The sequence below is a fragment of the Apis florea genome, unplaced genomic scaffold (assembly GCF_048593485.1).
Source record: "Apis florea isolate Af1SG1 unplaced genomic scaffold, ASM4859348v1 contig_2201_pilon, whole genome shotgun sequence".
Lineage (NCBI taxonomy): Eukaryota > Metazoa > Arthropoda > Insecta > Hymenoptera > Apidae > Apis > Apis florea.
The window spans coordinates 87000-114601 of NW_028256542.1; the positions used below are offsets into that span (position 1 = coordinate 87000).

General features: G+C 26.2%; 4 protein-coding genes across 9 annotated transcripts; 1 reads left to right on the forward strand and 3 right to left on the reverse strand.

The window, feature by feature from the left end:
• Positions 1–2505: 2505 nt before the first annotated feature.
• LOC100867722 (uncharacterized) lies at positions 2506–9736 on the reverse strand. The gene is made up of 9 exons (XM_003692523.4): positions 8631–9736; positions 8410–8554; positions 8180–8331; positions 7730–8060; positions 7271–7632; positions 4583–4626; positions 3710–4008; positions 3237–3397; positions 2506–2948 (listed from the first exon to the last, which is right to left on the reverse strand). Exons 1-9 carry the CDS (start codon positions 9490–9492, stop codon positions 2644–2646), a joined length of 2661 nt encoding a protein of 886 aa, XP_003692571.4. The 5' UTR covers positions 9493–9736; the 3' UTR covers positions 2506–2643.
• A 272-nt stretch (positions 9737–10008) lies between these two features.
• SmD3 (small ribonucleoprotein particle protein SmD3) lies at positions 10009–11057 on the reverse strand. Of its 2 annotated transcripts, XM_012484979.3 has the most exons (3): positions 10793–10882; positions 10375–10724; positions 10009–10238 (listed from the first exon to the last, which is right to left on the reverse strand). In XM_012484979.3, the coding sequence occupies exons 2-3, from the start codon at positions 10688–10690 to the stop codon at positions 10126–10128; spliced, it is 429 nt and encodes a 142-aa protein (XP_012340433.1). In that variant the 5' UTR covers positions 10691–10724; positions 10793–10882; the 3' UTR covers positions 10009–10125. The 2 variants fall into 2 exon arrangements, with proteins under 2 accessions (XP_012340433.1, XP_086773421.1); XM_086917295.1 differs by having other exon boundaries at positions 10375–11057.
• Positions 11058–12900: 1843 nt separating this feature from the next.
• On the reverse strand, positions 12901–22576 carry drn (zinc finger AN1-type doctor no). Of its 5 annotated transcripts, none has more exons than XM_086917294.1 (5): positions 22307–22382; positions 22050–22113; positions 15673–16139; positions 15297–15468; positions 12901–15224 (listed from the first exon to the last, which is right to left on the reverse strand). In XM_086917294.1, exons 3-5 carry the CDS (start codon positions 15955–15957, stop codon positions 15076–15078), a joined length of 606 nt encoding a protein of 201 aa, XP_086773420.1. In that variant the 5' UTR covers positions 15958–16139; positions 22050–22113; positions 22307–22382; the 3' UTR covers positions 12901–15075. The 5 variants fall into 5 exon arrangements, with proteins under 5 accessions (XP_086773420.1, XP_086773419.1, XP_086773418.1 ...); XM_086917293.1 differs by lacking the exons at positions 22050–22113; positions 22307–22382 and adding exons at positions 16968–17357; positions 17435–17686; XM_086917292.1 differs by lacking the exon at positions 22050–22113 and having other exon boundaries at positions 22307–22576.
• Positions 22577–22647: 71 nt separating this feature from the next.
• Positions 22648–27600, forward strand: Br140 (bromodomain-containing protein 140). The gene is made up of 8 exons (XM_012484970.3): positions 22648–23676; positions 24259–24538; positions 24612–25455; positions 25527–25826; positions 25915–26089; positions 26164–26573; positions 26694–27068; positions 27212–27600. Exons 1-8 carry the CDS (start codon positions 23557–23559, stop codon positions 27390–27392), a joined length of 2685 nt encoding a protein of 894 aa, XP_012340424.3. The 5' UTR covers positions 22648–23556; the 3' UTR covers positions 27393–27600.
• Positions 27601–27602: the final 2 nt, after the last annotated feature.

Genomic DNA, 27602 nt, shown 5'->3' on the forward strand with positions numbered 1-27602 from the left:
CGTACACTTTATGGCAATTACTAGTTCAGATAAACATCACGGCTAGTGGTCTTAATTGATCTTGGTCCCATGGGGGATGAAACGTGAGCGGCCATATTGTACATTCGGCATATCTTCACTTTTCTCGCAATTGACGATACTGAGAGATCGTTGTTCTTTTTCCTGCAGGAGGCCAATATTTATTGCAATTTATTTATCACGCATTAAACAATTTTTCTTCTTCTTTGGAGAAGTAAAACAACATTGAATTAATTCTTCCATTACATTTTGCTCTATAGAATGTTTTCTAAATAATTCATTGAGCAAAAAATGATAAGAGAAATATTTTTTTTGTACGATCTCTCTCTCTCTCTGTTTGAATTTTGAGAACAAAATTCTAATGATTAAAAATATGATCGAGCAATATATATAATGTTGTTTCATAATATATATAAAATTACATAATAATAATAAAAATTTTTTTTTTATAATCTTTTTATAATCTTTTTTATAACATTATATATATATATATTTTTTTAAATTAATAAATTTTTTATTTAATTTTATAAAAATTGTATAATCCAAGAAAATATAATTTTTTGTTTAATTAAAAAAATTTTGTAGTTACTTAATTTTTAATTAATTAAAATTGAAAATAATAATATTAATGAATATTACACAAGAAAAGAAAAAATGAAAAGTTTATTTTCTATTGTTGTCTCTGAATTCCATGTTCATGCAAATATGACATAATCAGTAACATGAATGCCCTTCTGTTTCAAACTGCACCCGCAACATGCTTACTTTTGCCTTGTTATCTACTACACACTTGCTTCAACTGTATTCACATCTTCTTTGAAGATAAAGTCGTTAATTTTAACTGGTAAATTTTAATAACTTAATTAAATTCAATTGAAGAATTCCATTTATTCTTCAGTATCACATATAATTTTAATAATTTTTAATTTATATAATATAATATAATAATTTAAATATTTTAATAAAAAAAAAATTGATAAACTCAATAAGGAAAAGAAAATCTTATCAATAAAAAAGGGGAAAAATTTCTGAATAATTGATTATATAAAGTAAAAGATAAAATAAGATTTTACTCATAAAAGTTTTTTTTCAAAAGACAACTTTCTTTAGTTTACATATTTTGTTCAAAACTTGGCAAATTTGAATTTTTCATATTATTTTTTTCTGATCATGAAGAAACATGAAGATTACAATCTTCTTAATCTTTAGAGAATCGGAAATTCATTATAGTAGTTGAGCTATGATAAAATTTTGTGTAAAACTACTTGTGCAAGAGTTATATATGCATTTATATAATTATATTAATCATTAATTTTTTTAGGAAATGATTAATGATTAATTTTAAATAGAAGAATTAATCATTGTTTATATAAAATCTTTTTTTCATATATACATTAAGAGATTCTGTGTATATAAATATTTATATATATATAAATAATTAAATTTTACATATAATTTTAATAATTAACTATAATAAATTATTAAATTCTAAATTTAATTATTTTATAATTATTTTTTTTGTTATAGTAATTTTTTAATTATTTTTTAATAATTAAATTTTAAATTTCTTATTTAAAAATTTTTTTTACAAAAATTGTTTTTAAAAAAGAAGATATTTTTAAATTTTGATCTATTCGATTTAATAATAATTTAATTAATAATAATCTGATAATAATCAGATATATTTACTTTTTTTGACAATTTGACAATTTTTTATGATTAAAAACAATCTAGTATAGATATTTTTCTAACATATATATAAGATGAAAAATGTTAAAATTCAAATTCAAATTGAAATTCATAAAATTCAATTTCTTTTCTTCTATTATAGTCGAAGTGTAATTATTAAAATTAATATTCTTTAAAAATTCTTTAAAACATTACAGATTATATAAATTATAATTTTTAAGCAATTTTTAACTTATATAGAGAAATTTTACTGAAATAGAATATATTATTACAATATGTTAATACGTTCTGAATATACACTAAGCCTACCCTAATTGTAAGCCTAGATTTAAACTAATTTTAATAAATTTTATTTATTATCATAAAATTGAACAAAAATTAATATATTTTACACAATTTTTAAATAAAGAAAAAAACATTTGTTTTATATAATATACATATATATATCAACCTTACTGCAGAAATGATATGATGTTGTTTAATATAGTATTTTTAATATAATAATATTGTTTAATAATATCAAGAAATTCCTTCTTATTCTCTTTTTTTCTTTAAGCTTATTTATATTGATCTATTTACTTATTTGTCTTGCAAATACATATATAAAATATTGAAAAAGATCTTTTACAATTACAATTTACTTTACACATAAACTGAATTGATAGTTGAATATTTTTTTGACTTTATGTAGATATTTGATGAGAAAAAACTATTTAATCTGAATTTCAGGAGAAACGTCAAACAGAAATAGTTTTTCTATTTCTGATTTTGAAAATTCTGGTAAAAAATATCGATCAATTTTTCCCATACATAAAAAGAATTTAATGTGTCCAACAATTGATACAATTTTGTCGATCAAGCAAAAGAATTAATAAAAAATTTGATAAAATATATGAAATTGAATAATAACAATTATAATACCTAATAAATCCGACCTTAAGGACGAATGTGAGGTGGGAAAGGTAAATCTAAATGCGAGGGCTCTATATGACTTCTATCGTGCCATCCTTCTGCCACAGGAGTGTGATACAGTCCATAATTCACACCATTCGTAGCTATTTTTTTCAGACCCTGAATACTGGATAATATCAAAGCCATCTTGGCTAGAAGCAATGCCTTACCACCAAGGACCGCAAGGAATTGAAAACCCATAGGTATTAAGATCGAACCCATCAAGAGAAAACCCATCATCATAAGTGGCACCATGTGGTTATGTCTGCGACGGTGACGACGTCTACGGCCTGATAATTATCATTTTTTTAAATTAGTAATAATTTTTTTTTAGGAAACATATACATATAGAGAAAATACGGATCACAAATGAAATTTTAAATACGAAAAATATTTAAGAAGATTAAGAGAAAAATAATCAAGTTCAATATTATGCGATGAATCTTGGAAAAATTTGAATAAGAATAAAATAACACAATATGATATAATATGATATTTTTTTACAATTTTCATTTACAATTTTGAAAATTCTACAATATAAAATAAAAAATATATAATATATATAATGTTATACAAACCTTCGAACTTATAATTATCTATATTGGTTTTTGAATTATTAATAAAGGAAAGAATATTATTAGTAAAGCGGTCCACATCGATTTTGAATACGTGGGTGTGTAAAACCCGTAAAAGTCTTTTCATAATAACGGTTGTCCAATTAGTATTATCATCTAAATTACTGAAATATATAAGTAAAAAAAGAAATAATCATGAATATATATTCTACTTTTTTGCATTTTATAGAATTTTTTATAAAATTTTTTTTAATTATATTATTTTTTATAAAAATTAAATATATATATTATGTTCAGAGATATGTTAAATATATATTCTATATTTCTACATAAATCAAATAATGGGATATTCAATTATTCATGAAAAATTACGAAAAAAGTTTTAACATATATTGCTTGTCAAAAAAATTGCATGATTTAAAATTTGTTTATAAAAAATACATAAACATTCTTCAAAAATCTGTTAAAGATATTACCTTTCTTTCTCATTTGTAGAATTCATTCTATCTTTTTGATACCTTACTAAAACTAATCCCTCAAATACTGGTATAATATCATCAGCCAAAAGGGAATCTAAAGCGATTAATACATGTTCCTGCACACATTTCCTAAATGTCTCTAAAAATTCATCTTGTCTAGAATTGTTCCAAGATTCCAATGGACAATTCTTAAGCACAGAGCGTAGACCGGTATACCAATTCGTATTGCCATCACTTGTAGCGTCGCCAGCCATAAAGATGACGAATATGAACACGTAAAATGCACGTAGGTGCATCTATATTCAGGAAAACGATCACAAACTTCAATAACCGGTTATAATAACTCGTAAAGCGATAAAATTTAACACCTGTCTAAATTACAAGAATAGATTTCATTTTGTTTCAATATTATTAGTATAAATTATAAACGCAATAAAAATAATTTTTAAATAATTAATTTAGAGTTATTTTTCCTCTAATTTTTCTTTTTTAAAAACCACTATCTAAAAAATATCTTTTTTCTCATTTTATTTTTAATATACAAAATTGCTTAATAATATTGTAAACTTTTGAATCGAGAATAAATGCGTTTCGAGGATACGCATTCATGAAAAATCTGAACTGCTGATTTAAATGAATTATTATATTAATATATGAGACTTGCGACAAAAATATTTAATACTATTTTATATAATATTATAATATATTCTTATTAGATTATAATATAGAACACGGGAAGTCTATTATTCAAAATATTAAAAATAAATATCCTTTAACTTTTTTCTTTAATATTCAGGATTAACTTTTCATAGCTTTACAATAATTACAATCCAAAATCGTTTGTTCACTGATAACATTACCTCGAAATACGAGTGCACCACCGGAGATATGTTCTCCAAATAAATCGCAATTCACTATAAACGTTCGTTCATAGCTACATGGACATTTATATGAGCAGGAAATAGACTAGAATAGAATGCCGGCTAACTGATTATTACGATTCATCGAAGGGCAACAAAACAACGGTCAAAAGGCGGTACTTTTTATGCTCCAACAACCCTTCGTAATTATCAATGAACTCTTCAAAATTGCATAATTAGTGAACTGATCTCTTAATAATGATCAATAACATTGAATTTGAATGATTGTACGATTGTATTTAAAAAAAATTTTCAATTTTAAAATAATAATGAAATTATTATAAAATTAAAATTCAAATATATATATGAAAAATAATTAATAATTTTAAATAATTTATAAATTTTTTATTTTATTGAAATAGAAATAGAAATAGTAATAAAAATGTAAAAATATTTGAATTTTTTCTAAATATTTTTGTAGAAAATTTGTTTATATAATTACAAAAATTTTGTTTATATAATTACAAATTTTTAATTTGAATTTTTTCTAAATATTTTTGTAGAAAATTTGTTTATATAATTACAAAATATCTATCAATTATTAAAAGTTCTATATTAATAACTACAATTTTTTTTGTTCTCAAACGGTACATCTTTAACGCACATTATTTTTCCAGTCTAAAAATTAACGGTTTCGATAAGATTACTAACTGTACATTTATTCCCTAAGAAATTATAGCATTGAACATCCTTTATATTATAAATTTGAAAATTTACAGTAAATCTTTTGTGAAATAAGTGAAGGATTGATGATAAAAATAATATCAATATATTCGTTTAAAAAAATTGTATAAAAAATGCATTTTTACAACAAAGTTACAAACTTTATTAAACGTTGATGCTATGACAATATAACAATTAATACTTTTAATCGCAAATATGAAATATACATATTTATCTTACCAAATCAGTTAACCTATAAATACATCTTTTAATTTCATACTAGCAATTAAAGAAAGCACCTAAACTAGGCCATACAATAAAACTTATTCGAAATATTTCGAAAAACATTAGTACTTTATCGAGTATCTAATACTTTGATTGCCAAGAAAATAGATAAATTCGAAATATGAAATTTCAAGTTCGGCTATTCATACATTTGTTATAAATATTGTATAACTATCAATTAGATATATGTCAATTATATAATTATATATAATTATAGTTATAACATCTTATGATGATCGAAAAATAAAGTAATATTCGATTAAATTTTAAACGATTTTTTTTTCTTCTTTTATCCATTTCGAATCTCAATGACTGATAACAATAAATAATTAGAAAAAATGAACTTGCAAATAAACATTAATATTATATGATAACTATTTATAACAATTTGATTATTAATAAAATTAATCTATATTATATTTGAATTCATTTTAATCAGAGAATTCGTTTAAAAAAAATTTCAACAATCTATTATTACTATTTTCATAATGATAAGATGAAAATTATAAAAAAAATTTTTTTTTTGGATTATTTTTTTCTGTTGCGGCATCTCTTCGAAATATTAAGTCTTTCTTGCTATTTTTCAAAGTATTATCTCTATCCTGTTAGTTATATATTTTCTCATTCTTTTTGAACTAAATTCAATCAATTTCTAAAACAAAAAACACTATCCTGAAAATTTTAATGCTGTTTACTAAAACTTCTTAAAATTTAATAAATCATTACGTTTAATGTTCAAAGTACCTATTATTTTGTATTCCCATACTGACATTTTAAATTGAAGTAATCACTAATTTTTATTTTTATTTTTTTCAAAGTCATTGAGATGTAATGAATCCATTTAATTCTTATTAATTATTATTGTTATTCTTATTAATTGTTATTTGAATGTCGAACGCAATTAATACAATAATTTAATAGCGCCGAATATATATATATATATAACAATTTGTATTTTGTGAATGCATGAATTGTCGAAGCTATGATTTCATATTTTGTATCTGTCCTATAAAAACCAATTAAGTTTTATTTTAATCAGCCACAAATATCATTCAAAACTACAACTGTTATTTACTTTTATGTAAAGTACATATGTTTCTTTTTTATTTCGTGAAAAGAAGATATCACATACTGCGGTAAAAGTAGCATTAAATTCATTATGAGAAGTAAATTATAAAAATATATCGTACTAAATTATATAAGCTAAAAAACGAAATAATTCTTCGCCAAATAGAGAGAAAATCTCTTATTTTTAGAAATACAATAATCTACTTCTGAAAAATCGTAGATAACCATTTAAATATGTATTTTTTGACAACATTCGATGTATATAAATAAACGAAACTAAGAAGAAATAAGAAATATTTTTTTTTTAAATATCTCATTCATGTAAAAAGTAAAGAAAAAATTTTTTTTTTAAAAGTTATCATAATTTTTTGATATATAATGTTAAAAAACAAATTTTTTATCAATATCATATACAAATTTTTATCAACACAAACATAATAATATAAACAAAAATATTCTCAATACTTCAAATTTAAATGGATAGTTAATGATAGTGATAAACTTTTTTGAAACATCACAAATTCAAATATAGTATTTTTTAAAAAGAATTCGATAAATTCTTTTAACAAAAAAGTTTTCATAGATTATTAAAAAATGAACTCTATTAAAATTTTACATTAGCTTTGAGATGCCCAAAAGTAAATATCATTTAAAGGAAATGAAGAATACGGAGGAAAATGTGAATGATGATCATAACTTGGCATAGACAATGCTGAAAGATTTGATTGCGATCCCACTGGAGAAATATCGGCAGGTGTATCTTCCGTACAATAAACATGTACTGTATCTGAAGCAGCAACAACCTCTATTGCAGATTTATTAACTTTCGAAACTGTCACTGGAACATCCACAGAAGTAACAGTGATGGGAACTGAAGATTCCAATCTATTTGAAATTGACGTTCTTTGACAGCGTACCAAAATATTCGATGATTCCGATTGTAATGATTTTTGACCTGTGGACGTTTTGAATGATTGTCTATATCTGTAATATTTAAAAATATTAATATTACAGAAAAATATATAAATTCAAAATAAAATAAAAAATATGTAATAACTAATATTAGTATAATGCAAAGTACCTATTATTTTGTATTCCCATACTGATACATGCAGCCAACAAATCTTCGTCATCTTCGTCACCATCGCTTACTTGTTCCTGATCTTTTTCAACTTCTCCATTACTAATTTTTTCTTCCAAAGAATCTAGTTTGCTATTTTTATCTAACTCAGTCAATGATTCTTTTAGTTCATTTTGAGATTTGGAAATATTCGTTATTTTCATTTCATCATCGATAGTTAAAGAACTGAGACTAGTAGCTGTAGAAAATTCAATAGGAGTTGATTCCTCTTTAAATGTGGCAATATCATCCTCGAAAACACTGGTTCTTGGAGCGTGACATTTCGAAAATGCTGAAAATAATATCTATTAAAAAACTAAGTAAAGAATTTAAGAGCATATTCATTGAAATACTCTTTAAACTAAAATTCTTATAATTAATCTTTCACTAACGATCAATAGCATTGCATACATAAATGTCGAACCGACGGTCTTACTGCTTCTTCTGGTATTTTGGTTATAAAATCTGCACATTGATTTTTATGATTATGAGGACTTGGAGGGATAGTTTGTGTGGGTGAATCTGGTAATTCACTTGGAGATACAACACCACTGGTCCTTCGGCTATTAAATATGAATTCTAGTATAATTATTATTATAAATTTTTTCAGATAATTTGTTCTATAATATTTACTAAATTACCTGAAATCACTATGAATGGAACTACGATCATCATGTATAGAATGTTGTTCAAATCCACTTAATGAACCCAAAGAACTACAACGTGAAAACATTAAAGGAGTTTGCTCTGCATAATAATCTTGTCTACTGAATGTAACCATTTTTCCTGAAATAATGAATACAATAAATACAATTAAAATTTTTTATATTTTAAAAATTTACAAAATATAAGCATAATAAACCTTCTTTATCTACAACTCTAGAATTATTTTTTCCTTCTACAGAGCTATCATTTTCATCAGGAATACGTAATATATTAATATTAGTACTACTTGTAGTATGATCTGCTCTTTCTGAAATTTCTGATACATTATCACCTTTGTCAGAAGGATCTATAGAAGATACTTTAGATATCTCAGTAACATTATTTCTTTGTGTCATTGCACTACCAAGTGAACTTAGAGAATTAGCACGAGATAAGCCATTAGATGTTCCTGTTTGGTAATAATTAAGCAATTTTTCAGAAGAAAGACAATTAGATTTACATGGTTCAGAAATGGTTTTAGAAACTTCTAATTCCTTCTCAACAAGAAGTGAACGATCTTCATTACAATTGACTGTTAATGTATGTTCATAATTTGAATCTTCTTTGAGACTAAGTTCAAGAACTTTTTTATTAAGCTTTTTCTGTGAATCAACAGATTCTTTTGTATCTTCAAGGCGCAAGTCAGACATAGAAGTTGCAGTTGAAAAATTAAAAGGTGTTTCATATGGAGTTCCTTCAGTACAATATGTTTTTACAGTATCTTCTTGTACACTTCCTGGAAAGTATTCAGCACTCTGTTTTTCGTCATCGTCAGTATCATCTTCGGCATATCGTAAACTATAATCTGTTGGCTGATCAAGATCAGTTTCAGCATAATCTCCAAATAAATCTACTTTGGAATCACGTTCTCCAAATTCTTTTTTACAAGGTCGATCAGTTCGAGAACAGTGCTCAATTGAATGATTTTCAATTACCGTTTTTCTTTCATTATACTTTTTGCTATAATCCACTGGTTGTTCAGTTGTCTCGTCCTCATATTTTTGTTCATTTCTTTCCATACCGATTAATTTTTTATTTTTTCACAATTTTTCCTTATTTGTAAAAATATTTTTACAAAAAGTTTATTTTATCGATCAATTAAAGAGGAAAAAAAAACGAATTTCAAGTATGAAGAATAATTATTAAAATTCTTTTTAATAAATTAATAATTAATTATTCTCACCATTCCCAATAACTTTCGTGTCAACTTTAATCATTTCGCATAGTCAACCGAGGTAGATCACAAGGTTGACATTGTACAACATTAAATACCAATATATCGATTGCAGCGCAATCTAGGCTTGTTAAGCAAATGAGAATATACGCAAAAACGTGTTCAAATATATATCAAACGATAAAAAATATTGTATTTGATTTCACAAAATCTTGTATTCAAATATTTTTAATTAATACGAATATAATATTAAATAAGTCAGAAGTGTATAAAGTTTTTTTAATTTTCACATTTATTTTAGGAAAATTTTATAAAAATATAAGAATATTTTTTCGAAGATTTATGAAAAAATATTTTAATATTTTTGCAATCAAATGGAATTTATTGAAACATCTTTTATAAACGATATAAAAAAATTAGTTACAGATTCAATTCAATAATTTTTTTCTTATTATAAGTTCTCCTATTATCATACAATTTAACCTCGTCCTCTTCCTGCTTGAGATCCTCCAGGTTGATTTTGTTGATTAAGCCAAGGTGCAGAACCTGTTCCTCTACCTCTTTGATTTTGACCTCTACCTCTTCCACGAGCTAAAAATTAATAAATAAATAACCAAACAAATTGATTGAACACTTCATAAAACGTTATAAATCAATGAAATAGAAAGTATTTTATTGATTTAAATATTTGCATATTTTGGAACAAAAATATAATCTTATAAAAAACCTTGGGCACGTAAGATAGCAGATTTTCCTCTGCCTGCGGTTCCTGAACCTTTTCCTCCCGGTCGTTTAAACATTGGCGCGTTCTTCAACATATCTGGTAATATGAGAAATCTAATCTTCGAACCTCTAATATAAACATTTTCTAATTGCACCTCATGACCATCCCTATAAGTTACAGTGATATTTTGCATTTGACAATTCATATTGTCTTCGGCTTCTATCAATTTGCCGCGATATACTTCGCCAGTATTTGTTTCACAGGTTATGGTATGACCTTCCGCTTCATGGAGTACTTTTATCGGTACTCCAATCGACATTTTAGCTTTTTCTTATATTAATTCGAACAACAAACTGAAATTTTTTTTTAATTAATTCAAAATTAAAAACCCTTTTGGTTAGAAATATTGAAAAACACATACAAATTATAGACGCACACGATAACCTCTTCTCTAGCGTTTATACTATGCTTATAGTTCGATACTCACAATAAAAACAACTCAAGCGCATGCGCATTGAGTTAATTTATAAACGAGGCGCGAACGAAGTACAATTATTACTTTAATTTTTATTAATTACGTATTACTTATTAAAAATAGAAATTAAAATTAATTAATTTTTTAAAATATTTAAATTAATGTGTTATTTTTTTTTTTTAGACAAAAAAAAGACTAAAATAAGAAAATAGAACAGTTCTATTTTCTATTTTTAATCATATATTTATTGGTCATTAATTTTTGAGTGCTATCAAATTTATGATAACACAATATGAAATAATCATTAAACTAGTGATCATAATCTTATTTCACGCCAATATTTTTACATATAATTTGAATAAGCGAAAACTTAGTTCGTGCCTTCTATATATCTTATTGTCCTAAGATTGCATTGCAACTTTCATTTAGTTGCTAAGAATTAACGTTTTAGAAAAATTATTATTAATTTCTTCAATCAATAAATTATATCGATTGATTGAATCAATAAAAATGGCAGACATATTTGAAAGTGCACACTATGTACAATTTTGCAAAGCTTGATTAAGCGCCAAATAATCTGCCGAATCTGTTTCAAGGTGATAAATTTATATATATATATATATATATTTTATATATATATATATATATATATATATATATATATATATATATATATTTTTGTTAAATATACATAAATATAATTAACTATAATTATAAATAGTCAAGAATGATCATGAGAGAGATCAATATATAATTATTAAAAGATTAAAGAGAGATTTATAATAAAGAGGTACGTGGAAACAAAATTAGAAGTTATATGGATCATAGGCGTAGAAACAAATAACATATTGAGATAATTTTTCTTTCTCATCTACGAAAGAACCTAAGATATACTACATCTAATATATTCTTGTCAAAAAGATGATAAAATCGTAACGATACATATATGAATAAAGTCGACGTTACTTCTTTCTTTTTAATCGCTTAAATTGTAAATATACTAATATCAATCGTGTAATAATTACAAGCATTATTACGTCCTTAATGTAATCAGCAAAGTACGAACATTGTTTTATTTTTTCTAATTATTTTTCCAATTCGTTCTATTTTCTTATTGATTTTGAAATTATTTTCCTTACTTTCATTCATTCGATCGTTCATACTCTCGTTTGTTCTTCATTTTTTTCTTTTTCTGTGTATCTATGAATATTTCATCGTTATCATTCACTCTCCTCATAGGCAAAATTCTACTTCCAATAATATCATGATACAATCTTAGAAAAATATGCTATGCCTAAAATAGGATGAAGGCCTGAAGGCAACCATTCCGTCGATATTATTGATAATCGGTGTGCGTACCTCCTCTTTATATATGATTTCAATTTAGCTGACACTTTTGTTTCTTTTTCCCTCTAAGATGTGCGCCCAAACGAATATATCATTGTGTAACCAATCTCAAAAAAGCAATTGCAAGCTTATTTTTTTCTTTTCAACAATTATTAGAATTTTTCTACCGCGAAAAATGTTAAATAATAATCGTATGATTTCAATATACTTATATAAATAACATTTTTAGTTTCTTTCATTGGACATACGTTAAAGCTTTTTTTAAGTGATATGATTTAATTATAATAATGATTTATTAATATTATCAATTGGCAAATTGATTAAAAAAACAAAAATAAATTTATCCTAGCATAAATTCTAGCATTATTTGTAAAAAAAAAAAAAAATATATAATCTCAACAAAGTATAATTTTTTTTAATTATAATAGTTATATCGAAACAATACGATTTTTATTTATTAACATTTTTTTCATACGATGATTACAAAAATTGAAAAATTGTAATAACTAAAAAAATCTCACTCTGTACACATAATAATATATTGTCCATAGATGTTATGTATTGTTTATATGTATGTGTATCTGTGTATGGAATCACGGCAATTGTGGAATATATGCAAAGTTCTATTACGAACAAGATCCTTCTTATTTTTCAAAAGTATACAATTATCTACTATTATAAAATAAGGACCATCCATAACGTGGCACTGAAATTAAGAACGATTCACTTTATTCTATTAACGTAATTAATACAAGGATTTCTTCTTTCTTTGTATTTCATAAGACGATTTTTCGTTTCGATAGTTTTTCTTTATCGCTATATCGGCTATCACGCAAAACTTCAAAGGACGAAGGATCGATAATCGATTAGAAAGAAAACAAAGAAAAACAATGAAACAATTATTTTTAAAGACAGCAAAAACATGGTGGTACGATACACAGTATGGTGTTTTCGTCTGTCTCTCTTTCTTTTCATGTTCTCGCCCATTCTTTCTCTCTCTCTCTCTCTCTCTCTCTCTCTCTCTCTCTCTCTCTCTCTCTCGCTTGTCTTTAAAATCACAAAAGACCCAATGTGACGACTATCGATTTTTCACAAAAAAGACAACGATATACGGAAAAAGCAATTCTGAAAATTCACGAAGCAACAAGGATAATTATTATTTTCCTTGTTTTTTTCTTTTTTCTTTTACAACAAATTGCTTCGTGCAACAATTTTTGAGTTTTTTTAATAGAAGCGACATAAAACTCAATACCTACAGCAACTTCTTTCTCTTTTTCTCAACTACGATCTAGTTTAAGAGTCAGAGACACGCTGAACAAAAGATTGAAACTTACGTTTCTTTCATGTGTTTTCCTTTTTTATGATTTTTTTTTTCTTTTTGTTTTGTTAAAAAGTATTGCAACACGGAAGGAAATGGTTAAGACAAACGGAGAAATACTTCTTTTATTAATCGATATAATAGGGCGATAGTCGTCCCTTCGTCGAGGGGCCTCTCGTTTGTTATTATTTTTCTTTTGTTTTTGTATCTGGCTGATCTTTAGACGTTTCATCGTACAAAGTGTATTTTAGCACCAATATAATAATTTTATTTAGAAGAATAGAAAAAAAAAAAAAAAACAAGAAAACCGACTGAATGAATCACGTGACACAACCTAATTTTATTTTGAAAATATTATTCTGATAATTAGATGAATATTACATCTCTATTTTGTTTTTTTCTTTTTTTATGATGATTCATAAACACATGGCATAAATAATTGATTTGCGATATAGTTTGAAACATATTTAATAAGGAATAATTGGTTATATTCACGTGAAATTGGACATAAACACACAGTACTACTTATACTTCATTGCATTATTTATGAATCAATAGACTAATATACTTAATAATTATTAGACTAATTATTAACCTAGGATTGTGATCACCCATCAACGTCAGCCATTACCTAAGCAACATTCCCCCTTTTTTCTTTTTAGACATTACGAACGAAACAGAGAGAGAGAGAAATATAGATTATATACATATAAAAAATTTTCTTTGTTTCTTTCTTTCTTTCGCTCTCTCTCTCTTGATTCAAAAACCCAGAACTCCCGATGAGACGTCTCAGAACATGACCAAGACTGCACCAAGAATTCTCATATTTTTTATTCCTAAAGCTAAATCTAAAAAAAAAAGAAGAAAGAAAAAAGAAAAAAAAAAGAAAAAACAAACACTTCCATACACGAATTTTGCATTTTTTTTTTTAAGTAAATTAATAAACATAAGATAAAATAATAATAAATCGTAATAGATAATAATAAGGTAATAAGTAAGCTGGCAGCAGTTAGAACCAAATATATTCTCGATTAAAACTCTCGCTTAGATGACAATCTGACATGGCACTAACATCCAAAAATTTTCTCAAAGCATTCGTACACGCGGCACGCACTCTAATTTCTATTTCTTTGTTTGTTTTTCTTTTTTTGCTTTTCGTTTTAATCTTTCTTTTCTATTTATGTTTCATTCTTCCTTCGGAAAATTTCGTCTATACTTTCGGCAATCCTATATATTTGCATATCATGTACAAACCAATTTTTTTCTTTCAAATTTTCATTCTCTCATGTTTTTCTTTTCTATCTCTCTCGCAAATTCATACTTTCATTCTTAACTGTTCTAACACATTTACTACAGTTTCGTTCTCTCTCTTACTCTCATACTCTTTCATACTAATTTCCTATTCCCTTTCGTTCACAATCCTTACATTCATCCGTCTCGCCCCTCGACGTGCAATCAGCTGCCAGATAATTTATCTCGATTTTCTCCGTTTTTTTTGTTTTATATTCTGTTTTGTTTATATAGTTATATAACCATTTTCCCAACGATCTACGCACTAAATAGTTCAAATTTTTTGCACTTTTTCACCAACAACAACTGGATTGTTGCGCCGAATCTCTTGAGCGCCCATTTCTCTATAATCGAATTTGCAATCATGCTTGTCACTGTATCGATGCACAGAGCAGAACAGTCCTCCACAACGACATTCAAATCCTGTTAAAAGATCAAATTGTAAATTAGTCAAATTAATTTAAAATATTTTCCTCAGATTATGATATTACATACCCGTCAGACCAACTTTTTTGCGACACACGGCGCAACGATTTTTCTTCTTCTTAGATTCTTTGTCAGTCTCTTTGCCATCAAAGCAATCATCTGCATCCCCACTACTCACAGATCCTTCTGCTACCGCTCCACTGCTTACACCTACTTCATTTTCTTGATCCTCCCTATTTATCTGATGAGGAACAGAAATTAAGAATATATAAATTTACAATTACTAAATAATACATTATTTTTATAAAATTAAATCATATTAAAACTTTATTAATAATTTTTAATTTTCTTTTTTTAATTATATCCAAATTTAAAATGATACTACTAGTATTTTGATAATTTATTTTTGTAATTTTTATATAAATTTAATTTATGCAAAACTTACTTCTTTGGGATTGGGTAGATCTGTTGTTGATTGAGGTATGGTAGGAATGGTAGGTTGGGCTGTATTTCCTGTAGCTGCAGGACTACCAAAACCGCCCTGCAACGTACCAGCGTTACCAGAGACGGTCTGTGATGTTGGTACAGTGGCAGCTGATACAGGAGGTTGCTGCTTCTTTTTTAGATTTTCTTTATAACAAAGAGAACAAAGGCCATCTGTGGCTGGAGAGCCATAAAATCCACAACCGCTGCGACATAGAGCTTGCATAGGATTAGATTCTCGCTCCATTTTCTTTGTTTATTCCAATAGAACTTTAATGATTGAACAAGTTCTTATTTTTATCCTATTTGCAATTACTCGAAAGAATATCGAGCAAGTTGCAATCAACTAAATAGGAGATAGTTAATCTTGTCTTGCCACAGCTCGCTCTCCAGTTGATCCTTCACGACCGCGTGTCACCATACATTCACCTATTAAAAATACTTATTTAGTATTTCTTTTTATGATATTATTTAATATTAATATATAATATAATATAAATAGAATATAATAATATAATATTAAATTTAATATCATTCAGCAAAACTTAATAAATAAACTAAATCTTTCCACTAAAGAAAAAGAAAACAATGATACATAAAATAATTTTTTTATCCAAAAAAAAAGACAAAGCACAAATGTTATAATATATATTCTTAAAAACTTTGACATAGGTATGCAATTATTAATTAATTAATGAAAACCGTTTCCAATGCATTAAATCTCATTGACAGTTTTAAAAAAATAAGAAAAATATAATTATCACTGCACCATAATAGACACATTACATTAGATGAGAAACATCGTCAACCACATCTGTACTGCCTCAAAGAAATCAGATGCACAGATTTTCATGACGAATTTTCATTTGCACACACACGCGTATATATATATATATATATATATATATATACACATAACGGAGTCTATACATAGAATAGAGAAATCGTCAGCAGCAAAGCAGCAACGATATCTTGAGACAAGGGCCGTTCTTTCGTGCAGAACAGTTTTGTTCTTGAGAAGGAGAGAAGGAGAGAAAGAGAGAGTATACGTAATTCCTCCAAGGGCAAATAAAATCGAGAAATTGGACAACGAAAAGCAAACAATTGACGATGATAGATAATAGAAAAAAATAAAGGAAAAGAAAAAGGATTAGAAGGTTGGAATTTTTAACGCGTTGTCATTATTGTCTGATTTTCGTATTCGCAATAAAATCCAAATGGAAGAGGCGTGATCAGGGGAAACGTGATATTACTCACTTTCCAACACGCAGTCGTGTCGCAACCAACGCACAACATGGAGTAAGAATTCGTTCGAGGCATTTAAGTAGGTTCTCCGTCTATCCTTATCGTGTTAAGACACGTTAGATGACGTGCAGTTACGACCGATAGTCGACCGTCGGTCGGGGGAGCTCTCTTCCCTTCTGACTTGTGCTTTGTAATTCTCGGCGGCGCAATTCTCGCTTTAGCCACTCTCGATGCGCGCGTTCGCTTTGTCTCTTAAGACCCTTCTCTCTCTCCACAACTAAAACGAAATGTTACCAAATAACTCTTTCTCTCTTCCTTTCTTTCCTTCTCGTTCTCTCTCTTTCTCGCTCTTTGTATGCAACTTCGCGCTCGAGCGCTCGATATTACTTCAATCTGAGGAACCTGCAAGGACGGAGGAGAAACAACGATAACGACACGACGGGTCGAATGTTTTCATGATGGCGATCGTTTGAACGTACAACCTCTGGGCGAACGTACAACCAACGACACAGCGCGCACACTTGCACGATAAGGTTAGGTACTATGAAGCATAATTTACCGAGACCTCGCCTTTTATCCAACACAAACGTTTGAAATTTAAAAATTCGATTGTTTTATTGTTTTTTTCTTTATATTTTTCAAATATGCGAAAAATATAAATAAATAGAAAATTTAGTTGATAATTTAGATAATACTTAAATTTCCGCCATTTATTCTCGTCACTATTTTTCTCTTTCTTATTTAAATACAAGTATATATACACGACTCATTCATTTCTTCTTTTTATTCTGCGCTTGCGTACACATGATCGTTCTTTATGTCATAATTTTTTCAATCTTTTGCAAGTTTTTCTGAAATGGTTTAACAATAAACACAATTCATAATTAATACATACTTCTATGAAATATACTGATACTTTTTTTTGTTGGAACACTATGTAATGATGTGTTTAGCATATTTCCTAAATAAATCTGTAGATGTCGTAGCGTTATTTCTCAATATTATCTATATAATATAATTAAAACTATATATTATCTGATACATGCCGACAAATATAAAGTGAAAGAGTAGAAAAAGTTTATTATTTTATGTTCAATAATTTTATTTTCAAAGATTTTATTTTTAATTTAATAAAAATAACAGAAAAAAATTTCATTTATATTTATATTTTTATATAATTTATTATGCTTAATAAAGAAATATAATATAAATATATTAATGTTTATTAAATTTAAATTCCTTTGAGATAATTACATTTTTTTGTTTTTTCAGTTTTACTATATACTTACAAATTTTCTTTCATATGTCTATGTTTATGAAGAAATTTTACATACAAATAAAACAAAATAGAAATTAATATTTTAATTATAAAATTAACATATAGTGCTTCAAATAATTAAAAAAAAAATCTCAATATCAAATATTAATATATTAACTATTCCTTATTAATATATTAACCTATTGCTCTAGTTGCTTAACGGTGTAGAAAGAATACATTTATTTCTAATAAAAAATATTGAAAAAATAATAACTAATATAATTTATTATATTTCAATGAAAATTTTCTGTACAGTGAAAGTATAAAAACGGGACTTAAATCCGTTAGTTCTTCAGAGCTCATGACGTCATTATAATAATTGAAAGCTAAATTAAACGTAAAAAACATATCAGGAAATTTATAAAGAAGAAAAAATAAAGAATATATATAAAAGAAAATTTCCCACTTGGTCATATTTAATGTTTAAATGCAAATACTTTATTTTTATGTCTCGTTATGTGTGATAACCTTGTTACGTGACTTTGCTTTATTCAGATATATAATTTATTTCTTTATATTCCAAATTATTTAAATATTTAAAAATTTATCAATGCATATTTAGAAAATACATGAAATATATTAACAAATTGCTAAATCAGTTAATAAAATGAAAATGATTAGTAGCAAAAAATCGAAAGTTTTTTAATTAATAAAATTAAATAAAAATTTTTTTTTACATTTGAATACAATAATAAATTAAAAATAAATTTTTGTATATTAAAATATTATAATATATATAATTTAAAATATTTTTTGAGTTTTAATCGCAATATAATAAATATCTAATCACTCTAATATAAACCACTTAAAATAATATTTTAATGCATTTTTTATACATTAAAAGTACTTAAATATCAATGATTTTTAAACTCCTATAAATTTCAATATTCATTCAAATCAACAAATATTAGTTGTTTTTCAAAATATTTAATTTTTAATAAAAATACAACAATATATATAAGGTATGAAAAATTCTTAAATAAAAATTATTAACTTATTTAACTTATTTACAATAAAATCTAATATATATATGAGTATTCAAGAAATTTTAGTTTTTAAGCAATTTTAGTTTATAAGCAATATGATAAAAAATTATAATAATAATATATTATAATAATATTTTTAAACATTCATGTGCTTTTAAGACATATCACTTGATTATATCTTTAAGACAATGTTTTAAGACAAAAATTTTATAAAATCAAATTACCTTTTACATATAATTATAAAATTTTTTCTCGAAAATTCAATTAAACTTAATAAATAACTTTTTAAGATATATATTTTACATAAATTGCTTTAAAAAATTATTAATCATTATTTTTAATTAGCATAAAATATTCTTGATGTTCCGACATAACGTATTTATCATACTGACGATGACAGTTGGTATAACTAATTAAAAACATCGATTTTAATGAAAGTTCCATTTACACAAGCAAATGAAATAGAAACACTTTCTAACGGAAAGTAACTAGCTAGTTCATTAAATATGCGCGCAAATTTTGTGTGCCAATCTCATTCAAAAATATTTAATTCCGATTTTAAATGTAATTGTCTCTATGTTTGACTCATTTCTAGATAATGACGCGTTTTCATTTCCCGTTTTACTTATCTACATTCATTTTTGTTTGAAATAGAAATGTTTATGTATTCTTCGAAAATCGAAACAATGAAAATTACTAATCGTTACCACCACTTCAAAACAAATAGTCACCATACACGTCATTGTACAAATCACGTTGATTTACTTGCACGATTTAGTTACTTATTTATACTAAAGCAACTGTTAAACAATTTAAATTTACTAAATGTATTTACATAATATATACACGATGATAATATAATACATAAGTATTTTTTCTTGATTCGAAGTTGTGCAATGATATATAACAAATAATCGATTTATAAAAATATGCAATAATATATATATTATTATATTAAATGTAACTGATTTTTATATATTAAAAAAAAATGAATATAATAATTTTAATTAATTGATTTCTAAATATAAACAAAATTTTATAGAGCACGAATTTGTTTGACCTTGATTTAATCTCAAAAGCATTGAGAATCGATTAATTATTATTAAAATTATTAAAATTAATAGTAAAATAAAAAATTACGATCGGCAATAAATTTAATAAATATTAGTCATAGACTCCAATCTTCAAATATATAATTATGAAATAGTCTAATGCAAAAAAATTAATATAAAATAAATATTAAAATTATAATATAAATAAATTTAAATATAAAATTAATATAAATGCAAAAATATTAATATAAAATATTCTAAAAATTTATTTTAATTATAAAACTTGTCTTTATTAAATTTAACTTAAATAACGTTAAGATAAAAATACTAAATTCAATTAAAATAAAACAAAAAGATGATAGGTAAGGACGATCTAAAATTGTACTTGCAATTGTATTTTGGTTGTCAGTCAGCTATATTCTATTCTCTTATTGTTCTTATGAAATTCAACTGTACAGTCCAATGACACGTGGTAAGAATATCTTTTAAAGTACGACGTATATGGTCGATGATTTTAAATCGCATCCGTTGAAAACGATAAATGTCTGATTCATGTTTCGTCGAAAATGATATTTTATAAAAAATTATATTTATAATTTAAAACATATGAAAAATTTATTAAAAAAAGAAATTCTTATAATTAAAAATTCCTCGAGTAAGATCATCTGCGCGCGCAAATTAATACTGACGATTGATGAAATTTTCCTACGAAAGCTATCATATACGATATTACTTTGCTTGTAATTCTTCATGCAGCCATTTTACAATATCACTCATCACCAGCGGAAGAAAGCGAGGTGTGGCTCGGGTGAGGTTAATCTACATTGACATACAGCATCAACCTGCTAATCGTTTCTATTGCAACACTTACCTAACAATTTTTTTTTAAATCAAATTTCAAGTAAGTGCGTTAATTTTATGTCATTGGCGAGCAATTAAATCGTCATGAAATTCATCAAAAATTGGTAACAAATAAAATGATAAACTTTTTGTCTTCGTTGGTACTATTGTCTATCTTATACACTCGATTCTGTATCTCTATTCATGAATGCCATCTACAGATTTTCCGAAATAAAAGTTATAATTATTTCTTAATATTTTGAGAGGTTATATCGAATTGACTACATGCGCGATATAGAAAGGAATAGCTATTGCTCAACATTTACTTCTAGAGAGATAGTGATAAATTTGAAATACCTCAATTCATTTAAGACGCATGATGAAGTTTTCGGATTGTTTTGATTATTATCAACAGATAAAAGTTCTGAAAAATTTAATTGTATTCTAACGAATTTTAAACATTTTAGAGAAGAAGAAAATCATAACCTTAGAACACCATCTAAATTTATAACTTATTTGAAATTGCAAAGAAAATGAGTTTTTAACTTGTAAATGATACAAACATATTTGAAAATTCGATTTGATACTTATATTCTGTGGTTAACATATAAAAAAACATATAAAAAAAAATAACAATTATTAGTAGAAGTACACGGAATATACAAAGGGTTAAAAGAAGGGGATAAGCCAGTACGGATGTGGATGAAAGAGGGTATGAAAATCGCGGCAGGGGAGGCTAAAATGCATAAGTGTGCATTTGCGCTTGAATCGCGTCGGCGCTGCTATCGTGTAGATACACGGTCAAACGCATGCATCTACGCACGCAACACGCAGTCAAGAAGCACGAAGAAATGGAATGAGTATTAAATACATGTTTCTCATTCTTGAAAATACGCACCTAGTCAGAAATTGCGTTGTTTCCTTTGTCCCATGTAATATGTATTCTACGTTGCGTCGGACATCTTTTTATGAAGAGAAACGCCAAGATAGAGGATTAAGAGAAGAGTGCAAAGCGAATGGAACGAATCAAGAACCAGGCTAGATTTCACCGTGGTCAGACGAAAAAAATAGCGTATGGTTACGCGAACGTATTTCACAGGTATTCGATAAAAATAGTCGTCGTTGATGAGCGAGTAGTGTGATTGCGACACTTACCAAGAGCTGTTGCGGTGTAGCAGGGCGCAATATGTCAGCTGACTTGACGTGTGACCGATCGTAATCCTGCACCAATATCCGACATAATTCTTAGCGGAACATCAGTTCCTTCAGTTACAAATCTAGTTAGTTTTAGTTACTGTTCCGCGATCCACACTCTCACAAAACACAAATATCGTCTATCTAGTAAACTAGTTTTTACACCAAACTTTCAATTACGAGATAGACGAACCAAAGCTGTGGCCACAGGAACAAATACTGCCAATGACTGGTGTAAAGTTAGATCTCTTACCCTCTCCCACTCTGTGCACAAAGTATTCAGAACCAGGACTAGCAAGCTCAAACGGAAACTGCGTTGAGTTCAATTTGTATGTTTCTTTGGTCACCAGGTGACGCCATTCGCTTAGCATGTTTTGAAAATGACCGCTTAATGATATAAAAATCTATATCAAACAATTTTTTTAATTTTATGAAAATTTACATTTGTAGTATTTTAAACAGATTATAATGATATTAAAATTTAATATATTATATATATTAATTAAAGTTATAGTTTCTTGAAATGAAATATTAAATTTGTTGACATAAATTTATTTTGATTAATATTATTATTTTAATTTTTTGCTATAAAATAATATAAAATCTTTTATAGATTATGATATATATTTTTTTTATCAAAAATTAATAATAGAAAATAATATTTTTATCTCTTAATTATCAGGTTATGATACATATTTGAAATTACTTGTTTATAAAGGATAGTTTCTATTGCTATAACTATATCATAAATAGTAAGTCTAGCATAAATTATTAAGTTAAGTTTTATTTAATTAATTCTGTGAAATATATTTAAACAAAAATTAATGTATATTTAACATAAAAAAATTTTTCAAAATCAATTGAAAATTTATATATTTGAAAAAATAGTTTATAATTGACATGCAAAGTACTTTTATTACATTAACATGTCAGTGCACATTACGTTTGCCGCTCAAATTGGTTAGTTTACTTGTTCAAACAATTGTGAGCGTTTCTTTTTTTCTCAAATACAAATTAATGCAATTATCTTATAATAGTTGTATTGGCATAAAAATGAGAGATATAATTCATGTAATTTTAATGTATGTTATCAAGACGAATTCATAGCCGAATAGTTTAAAATAAAAAACATACGTAAGAAAAGATTTTAAATTGAAGTGTGGATGATATAAGCACATTATTATTTATAAAACGCCAAATCGTGAAAGAAGATGAACACATCACAATCAAATAAAAAAAAAGGCAGAAGTAGAATTGGTGTTAATAATGATAGCACCAGTCCTGCGAACACTGAAGCATTAAGTACACAAGAAACATCAAAATTTGTTTTGGTATGAAATATACTTTAATCAATGCTTAAAAATTACAAAAAGATAATAAAATAATATTTTATTAATTTTTAAATATATTTTAAAAACATATATAAAATGTAAAATTTAATTGATATAAGAAAGCAATATATTTTTATTTATAAATAAAAGAAAATATTATTTGAACTTATATATTTAATTAATATATAAAGTTATTTTAATTATTATTGAATGTATTTAATCTTTTGATAATATAATGAAATTACAAGAAATTTAAAATAAATAACTCGAAAAATAATTATTTTTTTATCATATAAATCTTTAAAGGTTCTGATATCAAATATAAAATATATATTTTTTTAATTTTTCATAACCAATAAATTTTAACAATTGTTATTGCACATATAATTATTCTTTTTAGAATTTTTTTTAAAATTTACTCTAAAAGGATTAAGAAATATAAGGCAAATTTTAAAATAAATTATAATTATATTTAACAAAATAAAAAAAAATTTTATTTTTATTTTATTTTAATATTTGAAAATTTTTGAGATGAATAATTTTATAATGTTATTTATGTTTATGCTTATGTTTATATTTAAGGTAAATCCTATTGGTGAAGATGTAAATAAAATATTTAAAATTGGAATCACAGATTCAATACCTATTATTTCTTTGGAAGGAAATGGTTTTGATGAAAAAAACATTCAAAAAGGATATATTGCACCATCAGATAAAGATAAAGAAGAGAAGAATATTCTTAATACTTTACCTGTAGCTATGGTAAAAGAAATAGATGAATATGAACAACAGTTAGGCGAAGCTGAAGCACTTCCAAATTCGTATATTAGATTTATGGAACGTAGTGGTGAAGAACTTGATGGTATATAATTTTTTTAAGTATATTTAGAATTAGCAAGTAATTTCAATCTATTTGAATTTGTTTCCTTTTTCAGGAGAAGTAGAATATGATTTAGATGAAGAAGATACTGCATGGTTATCAATAGTAAATGAAAGAAGATTAGCTTCGGGACTTAATCCACCTTTAGAACCTGATACATTTGAATTATTAATGGACAGATTAGAAAAAGAATCTTATTTTCAACAACAAAGTAATGGTGGTGGAGGAATAGCAGCTGATGAAGATGCAGTTTGCTGTATTTGCATGGATGGAGAATGTCAGAATAGTAATGCTATACTATTTTGTGATATGTGCAATCTTGCTGTTCATCAGGATTGTTATGGTGTACCATATATTCCTGAGGGACAGTGGTTGTGCAGGAGATGTTTGCAAAGTCCATCACGAGCAGTTGATTGTGTTTTATGCCCTAATAGAGGTGGTGCTTTTAAACAAACTGATCGCCCAGCTACATGGGCTCATGTTGTGTGTGCTTTATGGATACCAGAAGTCAGATTCGCCAATACTGTATTTCTGGAGCCTATTGATAGTATAGAAAGCATACCTGCTGCACGTTGGAGACTTACATGCTGTGTATGCAAACGTAGAGGATCAGGAGCTTGTATTCAATGTCATAAAAGCAACTGTTATGCTGCATTTCATGTAACATGTGCACAACAAGCTGGTTTATGTATGCGCATGAGGACAGTGCAACCTACAAATGGAGAACCAATGTTAGTTCAAAAAACAGCTTATTGTGAAGCTCATACACCATCAGATTATCAACCTTCCACCAATCCTGCTGATGCAAGACGAAGAGCAATTGCAAATAAAAAAAGCTCTTCTGCTCCTGTTATTTCTATTCCAACCATACCACCGGAACGTATTAAGGAAATAGCTAGGTAACAAACAAAAATTTTTTATAATAAATGTTACAAAATGTAAAAACATTATTGATATTTTATAATACTAGCTTAGCTGAAGGGTTGCCTAAACGAAGTCAACTGATACAGCGTCTTATAGCATATTGGACTTTGAAACGGCAATACAGAAATGGTGTACCACTTCTCAGAAGACTTCAAAGTTCACATCCACAATCTCGACCACCCCCACTTGGAGAAAATTCTTCACCGCCACCAGATAGTGAATTACGTGGAGAATTGTATCGTCAATTAAAATATTGGCAATGTTTACGTCAAGATCTCGAGCGGGCTCGATTACTTTGTGAATTAGTACGCAAACGAGAGAAGTTGAAAAAAGAATTATTTAAAGTGTAAGATTTCGAATTAATTTCAAAAAAATTTATTATTATTATTAAAAAAATATATAATAAATATCCAAATATTAAATTTATTTTACAGAAAAGAAAAATGTTTATGGTTCGAATTACGTCCACTAGAAAGTATTTTACGTTCATTGTTAGAAGCAATTAAAATGAAAGATATAAATGATGTATTTGGACAACCTGTAAATATTAAAGAAGTTCCAGATTATTTAGAAATTGTATCTCATCCTATGGATTTATCTACTATGCAGGTAATTAATTTTATTTTAAATTATTTAAAATAAAAAAAAGTTATTAAATTATATATATAATTTTTATTTTTTAGACAAAAATAGAAAGACAAGAATATGATACTATTGGGGCTTTTGAAGCAGATTTCAATTTGATGGTGAATAACTGTTTAGCCTATAATCGCAAAGATACTATGTTCTATCGAGCTGGAATAAAGATGAAAGAACAAGGTGGTGTTCTTATAGAACAAGCTCGTAAAGATTATCCTGAATTAGATCCTGGCGAAAATGAACAAACAGCTTCCAAATCCAGAAAAAGGGATCGTAATAATAGAAGCCGCGGAGAAATTGAATTACAATCTGGAGAAAAAGAAATAGGAGGTGTAAACAGAAGAACAGCAGTTCTTTTTACTCGCAAAGCAAGAGCGAGAGCCAGTAGAAGTAATCAAATATTTACTTTGGAAGATGATAAAAAAAAACAAAGTGACAGTTTTAAAATTTACAGGCATGTATTATTCGTTCTTTTTATTGTAGATAGTCGCATTTCAAATAAAAATTCAATATAAAATTAATATAAAATTAATATATTTAATATAAAATAATAATATAAAATTAATTTCTATAGAAGTGGAACAATGGACAGTGATGTGGGAGAAGGTGAAAGTCAATCATCCAGTTGTAGCAGTTGTTCAACAAGTAGGTCTACTACTCCTGATTTAGAAGAAGAAAAACAGAGACAACAAGAAGCAAACGAAGCAAAAAAAGAACTGGAAAGCAAAGAAATAATCGCTAGTAATGGTCTAGAAGCCCTTCAACTTGTATGGGCTAAATGCCGTGGTTATCCCTGGTATCCAGCTCTTATAATAGATCCTAATACTCCTAGAGGTACTGTGCATAAAGGTGTACCAATACCAGCACCACCAGATGATGTATTAGCACTTGCTGTTAATTATAAAGAACCAGTATTTCTCGTTCTTTTCTTCGATACCAAAAGAACATGGTAAGAATATTTTTTATTTCTTCTAACTTAATTAATATAATATATTATATTATTTATATAATTAATATAAATAACTTAATTTTTTTTGTAGAATAATAAGAATTTGATTTTTTTGTTAATAAAATTATAAATAATTATTACAGGCAATGGCTACCGGGAGAAAAATTAGAAAAACTTGGAGTTTCCCAAGAATTGGATGAAGCAAAACTAATTGAGTCTCGAAAACCCGCGGATAGAAAAGCTGTTAAAAAAGCGTATCAAGAGGCACTCCATTATCGCAAACAAACTCATAATACATCATTGAATACCGCATCAACCAGTTAATTAATTCTGGTCTAATTAATGCTCGTAAATTCTAATAAAATATTACTCGTAATTATAAGTACTTTTTAAAAATTTGTAAGTATGTAAAAAGTATGTAATATTTTGAAATATGAAAATGTAACTTATAGATTTATCTTTGAGTCACATTTTTTTCATAATTTATATTTTTAAATAATGACTGAAATGAAATAAAAAGAATCATTGTGTATA